The sequence below is a fragment of the Notolepis coatsorum genome, assembly GCF_963971535.1.
Source record: "Notolepis coatsorum genome assembly, chromosome: 14".
Lineage (NCBI taxonomy): Eukaryota > Metazoa > Chordata > Actinopteri > Aulopiformes > Paralepididae > Notolepis > Notolepis coatsorum.
In genome coordinates, this window is record NC_140178.1 from 53,146,454 (window position 1) to 53,164,958 (window position 18,505).

Consider the following 18,505-nt stretch of genomic DNA (forward strand, 5'->3'; position numbering starts at 1 on the left):
AATGGTTGCCGATATAGAGGGGGGGCGCCAAAACTGCACAGAGAAAAAAAAAATAAAAATAAAAAAAAATATAAATAATTTTTTTTTTTTTTTTTTGGCGCCCCCCTCTGGGTGGCGCTCTAGGCGACCGCCTATATCGCCTGTAGAAGGTCCGCCCCTGCTCCCTCCCTCTCTCCCTCTCTCTGCCCCCCTCTCTCTTTCTCTCTCTCTCCCTCCCTCAGCTATTTCTCTCTCTGCCTCTCCTGCCAGAATGCCAAAAAATAAATCTGCTCCTTCAAACATGATCCACTCTATGTTATTAGTTGCCCATCATGAGAATGGGATTTAACTAGGAAAATATATGTTTTAGCCTCTATTTAATATAGACCATATTTACAGTATTTATCCATGGCATGCTTTTTGGGATAAAATATCTCTTTGCATTGCATCAAGCAATGGGTTTCCTGAAAGGCGCTATATAAATTTAAGAAAGTATTATTATTATTAGTATAATCATAGAGATATAGCTAGCAGTAAGATAATATCATGAGTAGCCTATAATGTACCTGAACTCACTGTGGCAACGCCACTTAAAGGAACACGCCACAATTATGGGAAATACGCTTACTGTCTTCTCCAGAATCAAGAAGACAAGAAGATAGATACCAATTTCCTCTCTGTGTGTTCAGTAGAAAGCTATCTATCTGACTGCAAGCTAGCCTAGCTTAGCACAAATGAATGGAAGCGTATATGGACAGGGAGAGGTGTTTTTGACCAACAGCTAGGCTAGCTGGTCCGTCATCTGTGTTACAAACACACACAACAAAAACCTTTCCAGCCATAAAATGCACTCGTCCTATCAAAACACGTATTTAGCTGTCATTACATTAACTGCACTTAATTTGTCCCCCAATCACATATAATTTATTTTGTGGTGACGGGCCTACTTGTTTGTATTACAGAGTGTGCCTTTAAAATGTCTGGGGTATTAACTCACCGTTATATCCATTAGAGGCACCACCACACAACCTTGCACAACCTTTGATTCTTGCTAATCCATACGGATAACTTACTTTGGAGGTGGGGGCATGAAGACAAACAATAGTTACACATTTCAGAGCTGCAGCATCGACGGCACCAATTGTATTAGTATCAATCGGTCCAGTTAGAGCTCCGCGGCGGCTAACCTGGCAAATACTGTCAGAGAGCAGCAATGGTGAGGGAACCTAGACAGACAGCTTTTTAAAACGGGGGGGACGCAGACCGAAGGATATCGATGACCCACATCTGACTCTGGGAGTGGTTGTGGATGGGAGACAGAGATGGAGCACTTTAGAGAATTGAGAAAGAAAAGGATAACCCGGCACACGGCAGATGGAGCGTGTGATCCTTTGTTGGTGGTTTATTTAGAATGCTTTAAACAAACCTGGAGCCATATACCAGACAAAAACGAGTTCTGTTTGAAAGATTGCTGAATAAACCGCGACGGGAGAATCAATGTAGAGAGGTTTTCTGAGAATAGAGACACACAGGGAGAGAGAGAGAGAGAGAGAGAGAGAGAGAGAGAGAGAGAGAGAGAGAGAGAGAGAGAGAGAGAGAGAGAGAGAGAGAGAGAGAGAGAGAGAGAGAGAGAGAGAGAGAGAGAGAGACCACTGGGAATCAAATGGGAGTCGGTCAGTACTTTTTCAGGTCACGTTGTCCAGGTCTCAGTGTAAAGATAGACATAGACAAGTTGACCCCAATAGAGTTCCACTCCTTGGCATCTACTGAAGAATCAGTGTATGCTCCTGGTTATTGCTTCAGAGTGGAAGATGCAGCAGGTTAGACTCTTTTGACGCCCCCAATTTGCAAAATGAATGCAGATCCATATAATTTTACAAAATAATTATTGGTTATAAAAATAAATAAATTAACCCTTTTACTACCACACTACATAAGGTTACCCTTCTGTAGTGTGGTAGTGAAAGGGTTAACCCTTTGTCGTGTGGCAGTGAAAGGGTTATCCTTCTGTAGTGTCGCAGTGAAAGGGTTAACCATTTGGTAGTGTGGTAGTGAAAGGGTGAATACCACAGTAACAATATCCCTCCTCATGAATGAACAGCTAGCTCCTGTATCACACATCGTTGGGAATGTAATGTACAGTAACATTGATTCAGTGTTGTACTCAAGTAGTTTTGAGGTACAGTAGTTGTACTTGACTCTGCTCACACACTGTACAGTAGTATTGACTCAATGTTGTACTCGAGTAGTTTTGAGGTACAGTACTTGTACTTGACTCTGCTCACACACTGTACAGTAGCATTGACTCAATGTTGTACTTGAGTAGTTTTGAGGTACGATACTTGTACTTGACTCTGCTCACATACTGTGCCCAAGAATAGTGAACTTTGTACTTGAACCTACTTTTGAATTCACTATTTATCTGAACCCTGCCTTCACACTAGAAACACACTAAGAAATGACGTAAAAACCATGATCAAAACCGCAAAAAGAAATTTCATCAATGACAAAACGGAGGAAAACAAAAACATTAGCATACTACAAAAACCTAGGGGTCCGCAAAGACGACTTTAACCTGGAAATGGTAACAACAGATGAGGTACTCAAAAAACTGAGCGCCCTCCAACCTAACAAGGCCACTGGCCATGACAACATCCCCTCCAAATTCCTCAGAGACTCAGCAGCCGCCATCACCCCAGTCATCACACACATAATAAACCTCTCCATAAAACAGGAACACGTCCCCAAGGACTTCAAAATAGCGAGAGTGACCCCTCTGCACAAAAAGGGCAGCAAATTAGACCCAGGCAACTACCGCCCTGAAAGTCATGGAAAAAAATTTCTACGAACAGGTAGAAAAGTACCTAGCGGAGAGAAATCGAATCTACGAATTCCAATTTGGCTTCAGAACATCCCACTCCACTGACACATGCCTTCTCTATTTGAACGACCACATCAAACAAGAGGTGGACGCGGGCAAATACTGCGGCATGGTCATGCTGGACCTACAAAAGGCCTTCGACACTGTCAATCACTCCATTCTGATTGACAAGCTAAAAGCTATTGGTTTTGATAGTTTATCAGTGAGCTGGATGCAATCCTACCTTGAGGGGAGAGAACAGATGGTGGAGGTAAACGGTACTCTATCCCCCCCCCCCCCCTCACAGTGAGCTGTGGTGTTCCACAAGGAAGCATACTAGGACTGCTACTGTTCCTAATTTATGCAAATGACATGTCGTCAGCTTGTGACTGCAACTTGTTCTTGTTCGCGGACGACTCAGCCCTGCTGGACTCTGACAAGAACAAGTTACAGGTTGAAAAAACCCTCAGCTCAGAATTCGGCAGAATCTGCTAAATTAAAAAAACAACAGGAAGCAGATGCAGTGTCTCCAATCCCATAAATCAACTGTGAAAATGTGTTTCTCTGAGAGGACCAAAGTGTTACCATGGTCATCCAGTCGGGAAATAAGGACGTTTCCAGACGGGATTCTATCTGGAGTTCTTCTATCTTGAACGTCCCTTCTAAGGTTTCTCCCCTCCACATTGCCTGTGGTGCTTTTTCCCATTGCTAGGTTTTTAGTGAGTTTTTCCTTACCTTCGTGTGTGGTATGGCTACATTTTATTTTGGATTTCATGGTGTTTTTGTTTTGTTCTTGATTTATTGTGATGTTTGTTCTTGACTTGTTTAAAGAAGACGTGTCTGGCCCATGGGGACATTAACGTGTGTTGTCGGGCCTTACAAATACATTTGATTTGATTTGATTTAGGTCAAAGGGAAGGTTTTTTCAATGGGGTTCAGTAACGTCAACTTATCTCTCCTTCTCAACCTCATCTCACGCCGCGACCCTGTGGGATCTTTTCCAACCTTTTCCCACTTGGAAAGTAACAAATTACATTTGCTGTAGTTACAGTAATCGAGTAGATGTTTTTGTCGGTAAAACAACTTTTTCTAGCTTTTTCTTTTTTTTAAAAGCCTGCACTTTTACTTCTACTTTTAGTAGTACATTAGTACATTTCTAAGTATTTACTTCTACTTTTACTCAAGTAAGTCTTGTGTTTGGTCATAAGAGAACTGAGTACAGTGGGATCTGGCATACAGTTCAAAAGGGACTATCCCCAAACCCTGGAGGTACTGTACAGTGACTGATCCAAATTGTTGGAAAGACCACACTGGAAGGAGTACTCAGTTCATTTTGAGGGGACAATTTTGGAGCATGCAAAAATAACTAAAATACCTTTTTTGGAGTGTTACTCTTACTTGAGTCATTTTCCATAAAGTGCTTTGAAGTACTTCTACCTGAGTAATTTATTTCAGTAGCAGTACTTCTACCTGAGTAATATATTTCAGTAACAATACTTCTACCTGAGTAATATATTTCAGTAACAATGGGTCTCATTCTCGAACGTAGTTACGACAAAATATTTCGTCTTAGCCAGATTTCGGCCTATTTAAGACATATTAGGGCTGGGAGTGGGAGTCCTCACATTTTCCTGAGATCTTATTTGAGAGCAGATCCAAGAGTGCTGAGGAGCACTCTTAAATATGCTCTCAGCCCACGATCAAATCTCATGATTGATTGACTAATTTAAAACTTTATTACAACTTGACAGACTGTGTTCTCATAGTGATTCCTTCATGTTAACGCTACAGGCCTCCTTGGAATTAATTACTTGATCATAATTAAAATAAATATGACAATATTTGTACGATAAGAAATTACGCATTTGATGTCGGAAAAATAAATAATATGGATTCATCTGATCACAGGGCAGCTGGATTAACCATATCTGAACCAGATATTTTGGACAAATGTATAATTATTTTAATTATATTACTCAGATATTCAAACACAATTATGCAATTATTGTGAAATGATTGAAAATAATAATAATTTAATGCCTTCTGTGGAATTTGCATTTCTTATTTGTTACACATCTGTTTTAATGATTAATTATATACATTTGAAAGAATGCAGGTCAACATGCAATGTATCCCATTGATTGGTATTGATTGAAAACTTTATTAACAGATTGCAGAATGGGTACAGTACAGTACAGCTCAATTACATAAGGGGATGCAGACCAGAGAAAGAATTTCGTCTTGTTTACATCAGGGTCCCCCATTTTCAATTCATCATAACATATATGACACACATGACACAGATAGACAGTACTGCTACATCTATACATTTATGACATACCAGATTTGCAAATACAGTACTGTTTGTGATACAAAAAGAGTCCAGAAAAGAGAGTACATTTGACGTAGAAACTGTTGGAGGAGGTTGGAGGCCAGGGGTGGTAGACTTACACTGTACAAGCAAAACTGTACATTGGAATATTGACAAAACCATACTTGGTAATTTACTGTACATTGGAGGGGGTTGATATAGCTATTAACCTGCATTCCTTCGAATATATCAATTAAACTTATATTGAAATATAGCCTATACACCAACACTGAAATGACAGTGGATAAATAAATAAGAAGTAAGCTAATCGGTGGAAATAGACTGCATTAATATTCCATAACAAGTCTTGTGTGCGCCTACGAATGAACAGTAGCCTATAGGCTTATGGAATAATAAGCCATACTGCGTTCATTCATTATGCCCGCCGGCCCGTAGGCTATATATATTATATGTCATTCATTCATTCATATACAGTACTGCGCGCGCGTGTGTGTGTGCGTGCGCGCTGCGGCAGGTGTGTACCGCGAGCTGTATATGATGCCAATTAGGGATGCTCGATATTGGCTTTTTTACCGATACCGATATTCCGATATTGTCCAACTCTTAATTTCGATACCGATACCGATACCGATATATGCAGGGTTTCCCCCCAAAAAAACGGAATAATTTCAGGTAACTAATAATTTCACTGGATGCATTCAAAAGGCTTTCTAAATGTAAGCATTATCTGTGCAAAATATGATAATTAAAAAAGTAAAAATTAACATTACATATCTCTTGTTGTTGAATTAAACCAAAATGCATTCTTTTGACAATAAATAAAATAAGAATTGGTTCTTACTTGCTTTTTTTTTTTTTACCGATGCCGATATTTTCCGATATCACATTTTACTGCCGATATCGGCCGATAATATCGGTCGGCCGATAATATCGGACATCCCTAATGCCAATACATTAATCTAATCTAGTTTTGATGGGCGCAAGCGTGATTATGAAACCTAGCCGCATTTCTTGGAGACGCTCTCTGATTGGCACTGACTGACGCTAGGTTTCGTAATCACGCGGCTCTCAAAGCACTTCCGCCATTCCATTTCACACAGCTGCGTCAACAGTTGCTTTATAAGGACTGTCGGGGGCGTGGTTTGTATGCAAATGAGCTGAACGGGAACGCGATTTGGAGTTTACGACAGAATGCCATTCTCCAAGCAGATATCAGATCATATAATTTCTGCGACCGTTTCAGCCACTTAAGACATATCTCCAGCACGTTCAGGACTCAGAGTGTACTTGTCATAGATTATGTCTCAGTGGTTCCAAGATAAGTCTTCCAGAATATATCTTTGAAAAAATTTCGGGAATGAGACCCAATACTTCTACCTGAGTAATATATTCCAGTAACAACACTTCTACCTGAGTAATATATTTCAGTAACAATACTTCTACCTCAGTAACATATTTCAGTAACAATACTTCTACCTGAGTAATATATTTCAGTAACAATACTTCTACCTGAGTAATATATTTCAGTAACAACACTTCTACCTGAGTAATATATTTCAGTAACAACACTTCTACCTGAGTAATATATTTCAGTAACAATACTTCTACCTGAGTAATATATGTCAGTAAAAATACTTCTACCTGAGTAATATATTTCAATAACAATACTTCTACCTGAGTAATATATTTCAGTAACAATACTTCTACCTGAGTAATATATTTCAGTAACAATACTTCTACCTGAGTAATATATTTCAGTAGCAGTACTTCCAATACTTGAGTACTATATTTCAGTAGCAGTACTTCTACTACTTGAGTAATATATTTCAATAGCAGTACTTCCACTACTTCAGTTATATATTTCAGTAGCAGTACTTCTACTACTTGAGTAATATATTTCAGTAGCAGTACTTCTACTTCAGCTTCAGTTATATATTTCAGTAGCAGTACTTCTACTACAGTAATATATTTCAGTAGCAGTACTTCTACTTCAGCTTCAGTTATATATTTCAGTAGCAGTACTTCTACTTCAGCTTCAGTTATATATTTCAGTAGCAGTACTTCTACTACAGTAATATATTTCAGTAGCAGTACTTCTACTTCAGCTTCAGTTATATGTTTCAGTAGCAGTACTTCTACTACAGTAATACATTTCAGTAGCAGTACTTCTACTACAGTAATATATTTCAGTAGCAGTACTTCTACTTCAGTAATATATTTCAGTAGCAGCAGTACTTCTACTACAGTAATATATTTCAGTAGCAGTACTTCTACTTCAGTAATATATTTCAGTAGCAGTATTTCTACTTCAGTAATATATTTCAGTAGCAGTACTTCAGCTTCAGTAATATATTTCAGTAGCAGTACTTCTACTTCAGTAATATATTTCAGTAGCAGTACTTCTACTTCAGTAATATATTTCAGTAGCAGTACTTCTACTTAAGCTTCAGTTATATATTTCAGTAGCAGTACTTCTACTACAGTAATATATTTCAGTAGCAGTACTTCTACTACAGTAATATATTTCAGTAGCAGTACTTCTACTTCAGTAATATTTCAGTAGCAGGACTTCTACTACAGTAATATATTTCAGTAGCAGTACTTCTACTACAGTAATATATTTCAGTAGCAGTACTTCTACTTCAGTAATATATTTCAGTAGCAGTACTTCTACTACAGTAATATATTTCAGTAGCAGTACTTCTACTACAGTAATATATTTCAGTAGCAGTACTTCTACTTCAGTAATATTTCAGTAGCAGTACTTCTACTACAGTAATATATTTCAGTAGCAGTACTTCTACTACAGTAATATATTTCAGTAGCAGTACTTCTACTTCAGTAATATATTTCAGTAGCAGTACTTCTACTACAGTAATATATTTCAGTAGCAGTACTTCTACTTCAGTAATATTTCAGTAGCAGGACTTCTACTACAGTAATATATTTCAGTAGCAGTACTTCTACTACAGTAATATATTTCAGTAGCAGTACTTCTACTTCAGTAATATATTTCAGTAGCAGTACTTCTACTACAGTAATATATTTCAGTAGCAGTACTTCTACTACAGTAATATATTTCAGTAGCAGTACTTCTACTTCAGTAATATATTTCAGTAGCAGTACTTCTACTACAGTAATATATTTCAGTAGCAGTACTTCTACTACAGTAATATATTTCAGTAGCAGTACTTCTACTTCAGTAATATTTCAGTAGCAGTACTTCTACTACAGTAATATATTTCAGTAGCAGTACTTCTACTACAGTAATATATTTCAGTAGCAGTACTTCTACTTCAGTAATATATTTCAGTAGCAGTACTTCTACTACAGTAATATATTTCAGTAGCAGTACTTCTACTACAGTAATATATTTCAGTAGCAGTACTTCTACTACAGTAATATATTTCAGTAGCAGTACTTCTACTACAGTAATATATTTCAGTAGCAGTACTTCTACTTCAGTAATATATTTCAGTAGCAGTACTTCTACTACAGTAATATATTTCAGTAGCAGTACTTCTACTTCAGTAATATATTTCAGTAGCAGTACTTCTACTTCAGTAATATATTTCAGTAGCAGTACTTCTACTACAGTAATATATTTCAGTAGCAGTACTTCTACTACAGTAATATATTTCAGTAGCAGTACTTCTACTTCAGTAATATTTCAGTAGCAGTACTTCTACTACAGTAATACATTTCAGTAGCAGTACTTCTACTTCAGTAATATATTTCAGTAGCAGTACTTCTACTACAGTAATATATTTCAGTAGCAGTACTTCTACTACAGTAATATATTTCAGTAGCAGTACTTTACTTCAGTAATATTTCAGTAGCAGTACTTCTACTTCAGTAATATTTCAGTAGCAGTACTTCTACTACAGTAATATATTTCAGTAGCAGTACTTCTACTTCAGTAATATATTTCAGTAGCAGTACTTCTACTACAGTAATATATTTCAGTAGCAGTACTTCTACTACAGTAATATATTTCAGTAGCAGTACTTCTACTTCAGCTTCAGTTATATATTTCAGTAGCAGTACTTCTACTACAGTAATATATTTCAGTAGCAGTACTTCTACTACAGTAATATATTTCAGTAGCAGTACTTCTACTTCAGTAATATTTCAGTAGCAGTACTTCTACTACAGTAATATATTTCAGTAGCAGTACTTCTACTACAGTAATATATTTCAGTAGCAGTACTTCTACTTCAGTAATATTTCAGTAGCAGTACTTCTACTACAGTAATACATTTCAGTAGCAGTACTTCTACTTCAGTAATATATTTCAGTAGCAGTACTTCTACTTCAGTAATATTTCAGTAGCAGTACTTCTACTACAGTAATACATTTCAGTAGCAGTACTTCTACTTCAGCTTCAGTTATATATTTCAGTAGCAGTACTTCTACTACAGCAATATATTTCAGTAGCAGTACTTCTACTTCAGTAATATATTTCAGTAGCAGTACTTCTACTTCAGTAATATATTTCAGTAGCAGTACTTCTACTACAGTAATATATTTCAGTAGCAGTACTTCTACTACAGCAATATATTTCAGTAGCAGTACTTCTACTTCAGTAATATATTTCAGTAGCAGTACTTCTACTACAGTAATATATTTCAGTAGCAGTACTTCTACTACAGTAATATATTTCAGTAGCAGTACTTCTACTTCAGTTATATTTCAGTAGCAGTACTTCTACTACAGTAATATATTTCAGTAGCAGTACTTCTACTACAGTAATATATTTCAGTAGCAGTACTTCTACTTCAGTAATATATTTCAGTAGCAGTACTTCTACTACAGTAATATATTTCAGTAGCAGTACTTCTACTTCAGTAATATTTCAGTAGCAGTACTTCTACTACAGTAATATATTTCAGTAGCAGTACTTCTACTTCAGTAATATATTTCAGTAGCAGTACTTCTACTTCAGTAATATATTTCAGTAGCAGTACTTCTACTACAGTAATATATTTCAGTAGCAGTATTTCTACTACAGTAATATATTTCAGTAGCAGTACTTCTACTTCAGCTTCAGTTATATATTTCAGTAGCAGTACTTCTACTACAGTAATATATTTCAGTAGCAGTACTTCTACTACAGTAATATATTTCAGTAGCAGTACTTCTACTACAGTAATATATTTCAGTAGCAGTACTTCTACTTCAGTAATATATTTCAGTAGCACTACTTCTACTACAGTAATATATTTCAGTAGCAGTACTTCTACTTCAGTAATATATTTCAGTAGCAGTATTTCTACTTCAGTAATATATTTCAGTAGCAGTACTTCAGCTTCAGTAATATATTTCAGTAGCAGTACTTCTACTTCAGTAATATATTTCAGTAGCAGTACTTCTACTTCAGTAATATATTTCAGTAGCAGTACTTCTACTTCAGCTTCAGTTATATAATTCAGTAGCAGTACTTCTACTACAGTAATATATTTCAGTAGCAGTACTTCTACTACAGTAATATATTTCAGTAGCAGTACTTCTACTTCAGTAATATTTCAGTAGCAGTACTTCTACTACAGTAATACATTTCAGTAGCAGTACTTCTACTACAGTAATATATTTCAGTAGCAGTACTTCTACTACAGTAATATATTTCAGTAGCAGTACTTCTACTACAGTAATATATTTCAGTAGCAGTACTTCTACTACAGTAATATATTTCAGTAGCAGTACTTCTACTTCAGTAATATTTCAGTAGCAGTACTTCTACTACAGTAATATATTTTAGTAGCAGTACTTCTACTTCAGTAATATATTTCAGTAGCAGTACTTCTACTACAGTAATATATTTCAGTAGCAGTACTTCTACTTCAGTAATATATTTCAGTAGCAGTACTTCTACTACAGTAATATATTTTAGTAGCAGTACTTCTACTTCAGTAATATATTTCAGTAGCAGTACTTCTACTACAGTAATATATTTTAGTAGCAGTACTTCTACTTCAGTAATATATTTCAGTAGCAGTACTTCTACTACAGTAATATATTTCAGTAGCAGTACTTCTACTTCAGTAATATATTTCAGTAGCAGTACTTCTACTTCAGTAATATATTTCAGTAGCAGTACTTCTACTACAGTAATATATTTCAGTAGCAGTATTTCTACTACAGTAATATATTTCAGTAGCAGTACTTCTACTTCAGCTTCAGTTATATATTTCAGTAGCAGTACTTCTACTACAGTAATATATTTCAGTAGCAGTACTTCTACTACAGTAATATATTTCAGTAGCAGTACTTCTACTACAGTAATATATTTCAGTAGCAGTACTTCTACTTCAGTAATATATTTCAGTAGCACTACTTCTACTACAGTAATATATTTCAGTAGCAGTACTTCTACTTCAGTAATATATTTCAGTAGCAGTATTTCTACTTCAGTAATATATTTCAGTAGCAGTACTTCAGCTTCAGTAATATATTTCAGTAGCAGTACTTCTACTTCAGTAATATATTTCAGTAGCAGTACTTCTACTTCAGTAATATATTTCAGTAGCAGTACTTCTACTTCAGCTTCAGTTATATAATTCAGTAGCAGTACTTCTACTACAGTAATATATTTCAGTAGCAGTACTTCTACTACAGTAATATATTTCAGTAGCAGTACTTCTACTTCAGTAATATTTCAGTAGCAGTACTTCTACTACAGTAATACATTTCAGTAGCAGTACTTCTACTACAGTAATATATTTCAGTAGCAGTACTTCTACTACAGTAATATATTTCAGTAGCAGTACTTCTACTACAGTAATATATTTCAGTAGCAGTACTTCTACTACAGTAATATATTTCAGTAGCAGTACTTCTACTTCAGTAATATTTCAGTAGCAGTACTTCTACTACAGTAATATATTTTAGTAGCAGTACTTCTACTTCAGTAATATATTTCAGTAGCAGTACTTCTACTACAGTAATATATTTCAGTAGCAGTACTTCTACTTCAGTAATATATTTCAGTAGCAGTACTTCTACTACAGTAATATATTTTAGTAGCAGTACTTCTACTTCAGTAATATATTTCAGTAGCAGTACTTCTACTACAGTAATATATTTTAGTAGCAGTACTTCTACTTCAGTAATATATTTCAGTAGCAGTACTTCTACTACAGTAATATATTTCAGTAGCAGTACTTCTACTACAGTAATATATTTCAGTAGCAGTACTTCTACTTCAGTAATATTTCAGTACTCTTTGTTTTTTTTCCAGATGCACCTACAAAAGGGGTTTAACTTCAGTGTTTTTTGGAACTGCAAGATGTACAGTAATGTGATTGAGTTAAAACACTGAGGTGTGTGCGTGCGTGCGTGTGTGCGCGTGTGTGTCCATTTTGATGCAGCACAGGCAAATAATTGATCCATAATCATGTATTATGTGTAGGGATGCTCGATATTGGCTTTTTTACCGATACCGATATACCGATATTGTCCAACTCTTAATTTCCGATACCAACCGATACCGATATATGCAGGGTTTCCCCCCCCCCCCCCCCCCCAAAAATGGAATAATTTCAGGTAATTAACATTACATATCTCTTGTTGTGGAATTAATACAACATTATGCATACTTTTGACAATAAATAAAATCAGAATTTGTTCTTATTTGCTTGCCTGGGTAAATAAAGGTTATAGAAATGTAAAAAAAAAAAAGAAAAAAAAAATTGAAAACCGATACCGATATTTTCCGATATCACATTTGAATGCCGATATCGGCCGATAATATCGGTAGGCCGATAATATCGGACATCCCTAATTATGTGTGTTTGAAAATCAGGCTGGCTAGCTATATATTTATAAAAAATAAATCATGAACGTGATATGTAACATTAATCCTAGCCTCAAGAAGACGGGAGTGTGTGATTAAAGGTACACGCCAACATTATAGAAAATGTGCTTACCGTTTTCTCCAGAGTCAGACAAAAAGATACCAATGTCCTCTCTGTGCGTTCAGTAGAAAGCTATCCGGCTGCAAGCTAGCCTAATTTAGCACAAATTAATGGAAGCTGATACAGACCAGCTAGCCTAGCTGTTGGCCAAAAACACCTTTCCCAGAGTTTTAAGCTAGGCTAGCTAGTCCGTATCTGCTTCCATGAATTAAACTAGGCTAGCTTGCAGCCGGATAGCTTTTTACTGAACGCACAGAGAGGAAATTGGTATTTTCTTCTCTGACTCTGACTGGAAATGGTAACTACAGATGAGGTACTCAAAAAACAGAGCGCCCTCCAACCGAACAAGGCCACTGGCCATGACAACATCCCCTCCAAATTCCTCAGAGACTCAGCAGCCGCCATCACCCCAGTCATCACACACATAATAAACCTCTCCATAAAACAGGGACACGTCCCCAAGGACTTAAAAATTGCGAGAGTAACACCCCTGCACAAAAAGGGCAGCAAATTAGACCCAGGCAACTACCGCCCTGTTTCTATCCTTACATCCATCTCGAAAGTCATGGAAAAAATAGTATACGAACAGGTCGAAAAGTACCTCGCGGAAAAAAATCTAATCTACGAATTCCAATCTGGTTTCAGAACATCCCACTCCACTGACACATGCCTTCTCTATTTGAACGACCACATCAAACAAGAGGTGGACGCGGGCAAATACTGCGGCATGGTCATGCTGGACCTACAAAAGGCCTTCGACACTGTCAATCACACCATTCTGATTGACAAGCTAAAAGCAATTGGTTTTGATAGTCTATCAGTGAGCTGGATACAATCCTACCTGGAGGGGAGAGAACAGATGGTGGAGGTAAACGGTACCCTATCCCCCCCCCCCTCACAGTGAGCTGTGGTGTTCCACAAGGAAGCATAGTAGGACCGCTACTATTCCTAATTTATGCAAATGACATGTCGTCAGCTTGTGACTGCAACTTGTTCCTGTTTGCGGACGACTCAGCCCTGCTGGTCTCTGACAAGAACAAGTTACAGGTTGAAAAAGCCCTCAGCTCGGAACTAGGCAAAATCTGCATATGGCTCGCCGACAACAAACTATCATTACACATGGGTAAAACAGAGTCCATTCTCTTCGGTTCAAATAACAAACTCAGCAAGACCGACGGCTTCTCAGTTACAGTGGGTGACAATATTGTCACAAGGAAAGATGAAATTACCTACCTGGGTTCCATCCTAGAGGCTGATCTTTCCTGTGACAAAATGGCATCCAATGTAATAAAAAAAGTCAACCAACGAACTCGATTCTTGTACCGGATCTCCTCTATGGTAAACAAGAATACCCTGAAGACTCTGGCAGGAGCACTCATTCAAGGGTACTACGACTATGCTTGCACCTCATGGTACCAAAGCACCTCAAAGGCACTAAAAAACAAATTACAAACATCTCAAAACAAACTAGTCAGACTACTGCTTGACCTGACTCCTAGAACCCACCTCACCCCTGCCCACTTTGACAACCTAGGATGGCTTAGAGTAGATGACAGAGTACAGCAACTTGCAATGGGCCTGGTCTACAAGATACACTACACGACCAAGGTACCCATGTACATGTCAAAATACTTCCCAAAGGTCAGTGAATACCACGACCACAACACCAGAGGGAGCTCCACAAATCATGTTAAACCCAGATTCGGCTCAAACAAGGGACTAAACACGTTTAGCAATTATGCCACATCAATGTGGAACGCCCTACCCAAAGCTGTAAAGGAATGTGAATCACTACCCACTTTCAAAAACACTCTCAAAGAACACCTACGGGAGACTGCAATTCGAAACTGGCCCCTACAAATGTCCTAACCCAGTTGTACAGTAAATGACCAAGTATGGCTTTGTCAGTATTCCAATGTACAGTGTACAGTGTCCCCCACCCCCCCCCCCTACCCAACCCCCCCCCCCCCCACCTCCAATGTACAGCCCCCCACCCACCCACCCAACCCCACCCCACCTACCCAACCTCCTCCAATGTACAGTTTCTACGTCAAATGTATATACACTCTTTTTCTGGACATTTTTCACAAACAGTACTGTATTTGCAAATCTGGTATGTCATAAATGTATAGATGTAGCAGTACTGTCTATCTGTATGTCGTGTGTGTCATATATGTTATGATGAATTGAAAATGGGGGACCCTGATGTAAACAAGACGAAAGTCTTTCTCTGGTCTGCATCCCCTTAACAATTGTATGTATTGAGCTGTACTGTACTGTACCCATTCTGCAATCTGTTAATAAACTTTTCGATCAATTCAATCAATCAATCAATGGAGAAGACAGTGAGTGCATTTCAAATAATGTTGGCGTATTCCTTTAACAGTTGCCTTTTGATTTTAAATAAAGTTTTGAAATTAAATAAAAAACAAGCACACGGCCCATCAGGCCAATGCTGCTAATGTTGGTTAGCTTCAACACTTTCTGTGCCTCTCTCCACACACCTGCATGCTTTGATATGGATCATATTTACATTGTTACTCAGCTGATAGAGTTGTACCCTTCCTGCTGACTTGTTGTACAAAACTTGTAAGTCGCTTTGGATAAAAGTGTCAGCTAAATGACAAAATATAAATGTAAACATTTTAAATATTCTCTGTCTTGTTTCCGTGTATAGGAGAGAGTTTGCTGAGCTCATTGAGAAGTATCCGTTATCCACCGGGAGCACCGGCTCCACGCGTAACTCTCCCATCCAGCAAGGCACAGGCACAGGCACAGGCACAGGTACAGGTAAGGGGATTAATGAAGGTTCAACATTTTAATGTTGCATTTACATTCTCATGTGATGTTTCAGAAATCAAAATATAATTTCATCATGACGTTTGCCATTCATTTACACAATAAAAGTATGTCACGATTCATAATATATATACGTATATACAGTATATAAAAAACAATTATTGCCCCAGCCCTACCACCTCCTCTCCCATTCTCCACATGGTGCTTCATCCTTTCAGTCAGACAGACACCCGTGCTTTATTCCACACACATCCTCAATTCAGTTGACCTCCTCATTTCGTATTAATTGTCTTTCAACAACAAACCTTCTCTCTCCATCATTATAATAATAATAAAATAATAATAATAATAATAATAATATAATAATAATAATAATAATAATAATAATAATAATAATAATAATAATAATAATAATAATAATAAATTAATAATAATAATAATAATGGATTGGATTTATATAGCGCTCTTCGTGACACCCCAGAGACCCCAGAGCGCTTACAGAGTCACTATTCGTTCATACACAGTCGTACCGGTGGTGGTAAGCTACAATTGCAGCCAGAGCTGCCCTGAGGCAGACTCACGGAAGCGTGGCGAATAATCATCGCCTACGGCCCCTCCGACCACCACCAACATTCATTCACATGCATACACATTCATACGAGGCAAGTAGGTTAAGTGTCTTGCCTAAGGACACAACGGCAGTGGGATGGACATGGGCTTGAGCGGGATTCGAACCACCAACCCTTCGATCATTGGACGACCCGCTCTACCCCTGAGCCACGCCGCCCCCATTGTACCCCCCAATACCAGACGTTAATCCATCACGCTCCACAATGCGAGAAACACATTCTGACACCAGAAACAGAGACAGACAAACAGACAGACATATTTATACACACGTCATCTTGATGCAGGGGAAATAAAAAAAATGTGACCTGTCTCTGGACTTATAATAACTAACCTGCTAATCCTCTGGGGCTGGTTGGAGCAAGTGGGCCTTTGAAAAACGGTGCACTCGCCCATTTACACAACGGCATGTTTAGCCGTAGGGGGTGTGGTGGGGGTTGTGAGGGGTGGGGGGAGGGGGGGGGGGGCACATGAGCAGCAAACAGCAGACATTTCTGCTTTGTACAAAGATGTTGTGACATCTTGCTATACCTCATAGATAGATAGATAGATAGATAGATAGATAGATAGATAGATAGATAGATAGATAGATAGATAGATAGATAGATAGATAGATAGATAGATAGATAGATAGATAGATAGATAGATAGATAGACACCCCCCCCCCCCCCCCCCCCCCCCCCCCCCCCACTTTCAGAAAAAAAAGCACTGTGTGTCATCGCTTACAAAGCATTTAATTTTTTCATCTAGTTTAAAATAATAACCTGTGACATCCCCACGTACATTTAAATGTCGGCAGCGCATGGTTTACCTTATAAAAAGATAAATAAATACATTTGAAAAAACCCACACAAACAAACTGATACCAAGCAAGGCAGTCAACTCTAGCGGGTATTTTGGCTTTCTGGTGGTCCAGTGTTGGTCAGCATGTTGAGGTTTTCTTTAATAAGCGCTTAGAGCAGATCAAGCTTAGTAAACACTTGTTTGAAGTGCTTGGGGCCCTGCCGGTCCCCTTAAGAACCTTTAACAGGATCATTTTCCCAAAGCAACCAGAAAATGTACTTCGGCCCCGAAGGAGCACTGTTCTTCATATCACTGTGGAAAATACACTGTAGCTATTAGCTAATAACAGCGCCCTCTGGTGGAACAATACACTGTAGCTATTAGCTAATAACAGCGCCCTCTGGTGGAACAATACACTGCAGCTATTAGCTAATAACAGCGCCCTCTGGTAGTATTTTTGGTCAAACTGGTAATGATAGGTATGATTATGGACTGTGCATGTGGATGAGTGTTTGTGTGTGTTTGAGAATAGACGTGTGTGGTGTGTGTGTGTGTGTGTGTGTGTGTGTGTGTGTGTGTGTGTGTGTGTGTGTGTGTGTGTGTGTGTGTGTGTGTGTGTGTGTGTGTGTGTGTGGTGTGTGTGTGTGTGTGTGTGTGTGTGTGGTGTGTGTGTGCCATCAGAACACTGAACACTGAACTCTCCACACACAAGTACACATGCATGAGCACACACATACACACACACACACACACACACACACACACAACACACATGCTGCATTCGCTCACACACAAACGGTCACTTTAAACAAAATTGAAAGGACACTAAAATAAAGGTCACTTTAAGGAAAGAAGAACCGATGTGGTTCTTGTATAGTATAGTTTAGATATAGCAAGTATAGCATAAGGATATAGAGTAAACACTGTATATTGTATAGTAGTGTACATAGGACCCAGTGCCTTCAATCCGTAGCTACATTGTATTGCACTATCTCAGGACTTTAGCATGTCTAATTTATCATGCCTATTTTATGTCTATTTTATTACCTGTTTATTATGTCTATTTTATTATTAGTATTATTGCACAATCAAAGCGGGCATGGCCACCCGCATTTCACTGTATGCCCTGGTGTGTATGTGACAAATAAACCTCTTGAATCTTGAAACACGGAGAACAAAGAGACAATTAAACACTTTTTAACACCACATCAT

At 37.8% G+C, this 18,505-nt stretch overlaps 1 protein-coding gene across 1 annotated transcript in view; it reads left to right on the forward strand.

The window, feature by feature from the left end:
* LOC311239840 (syntaxin-binding protein 4) overlaps nucleotides 1-18,505 on the forward strand; it is a gene marked incomplete at both ends in the record, with an annotated part of 344,479 nt that overhangs the window by 122,662 nt on the left and 203,312 nt on the right. The window contains one exon of the mRNA XM_084328288.1: nucleotides 15,762-15,868. Within this exon, the coding sequence (XP_084184414.1) occupies nucleotides 15,762-15,868 (107 nt within the window). The remainder of the gene's footprint in view (nucleotides 1-15,761; nucleotides 15,869-18,505) is intronic.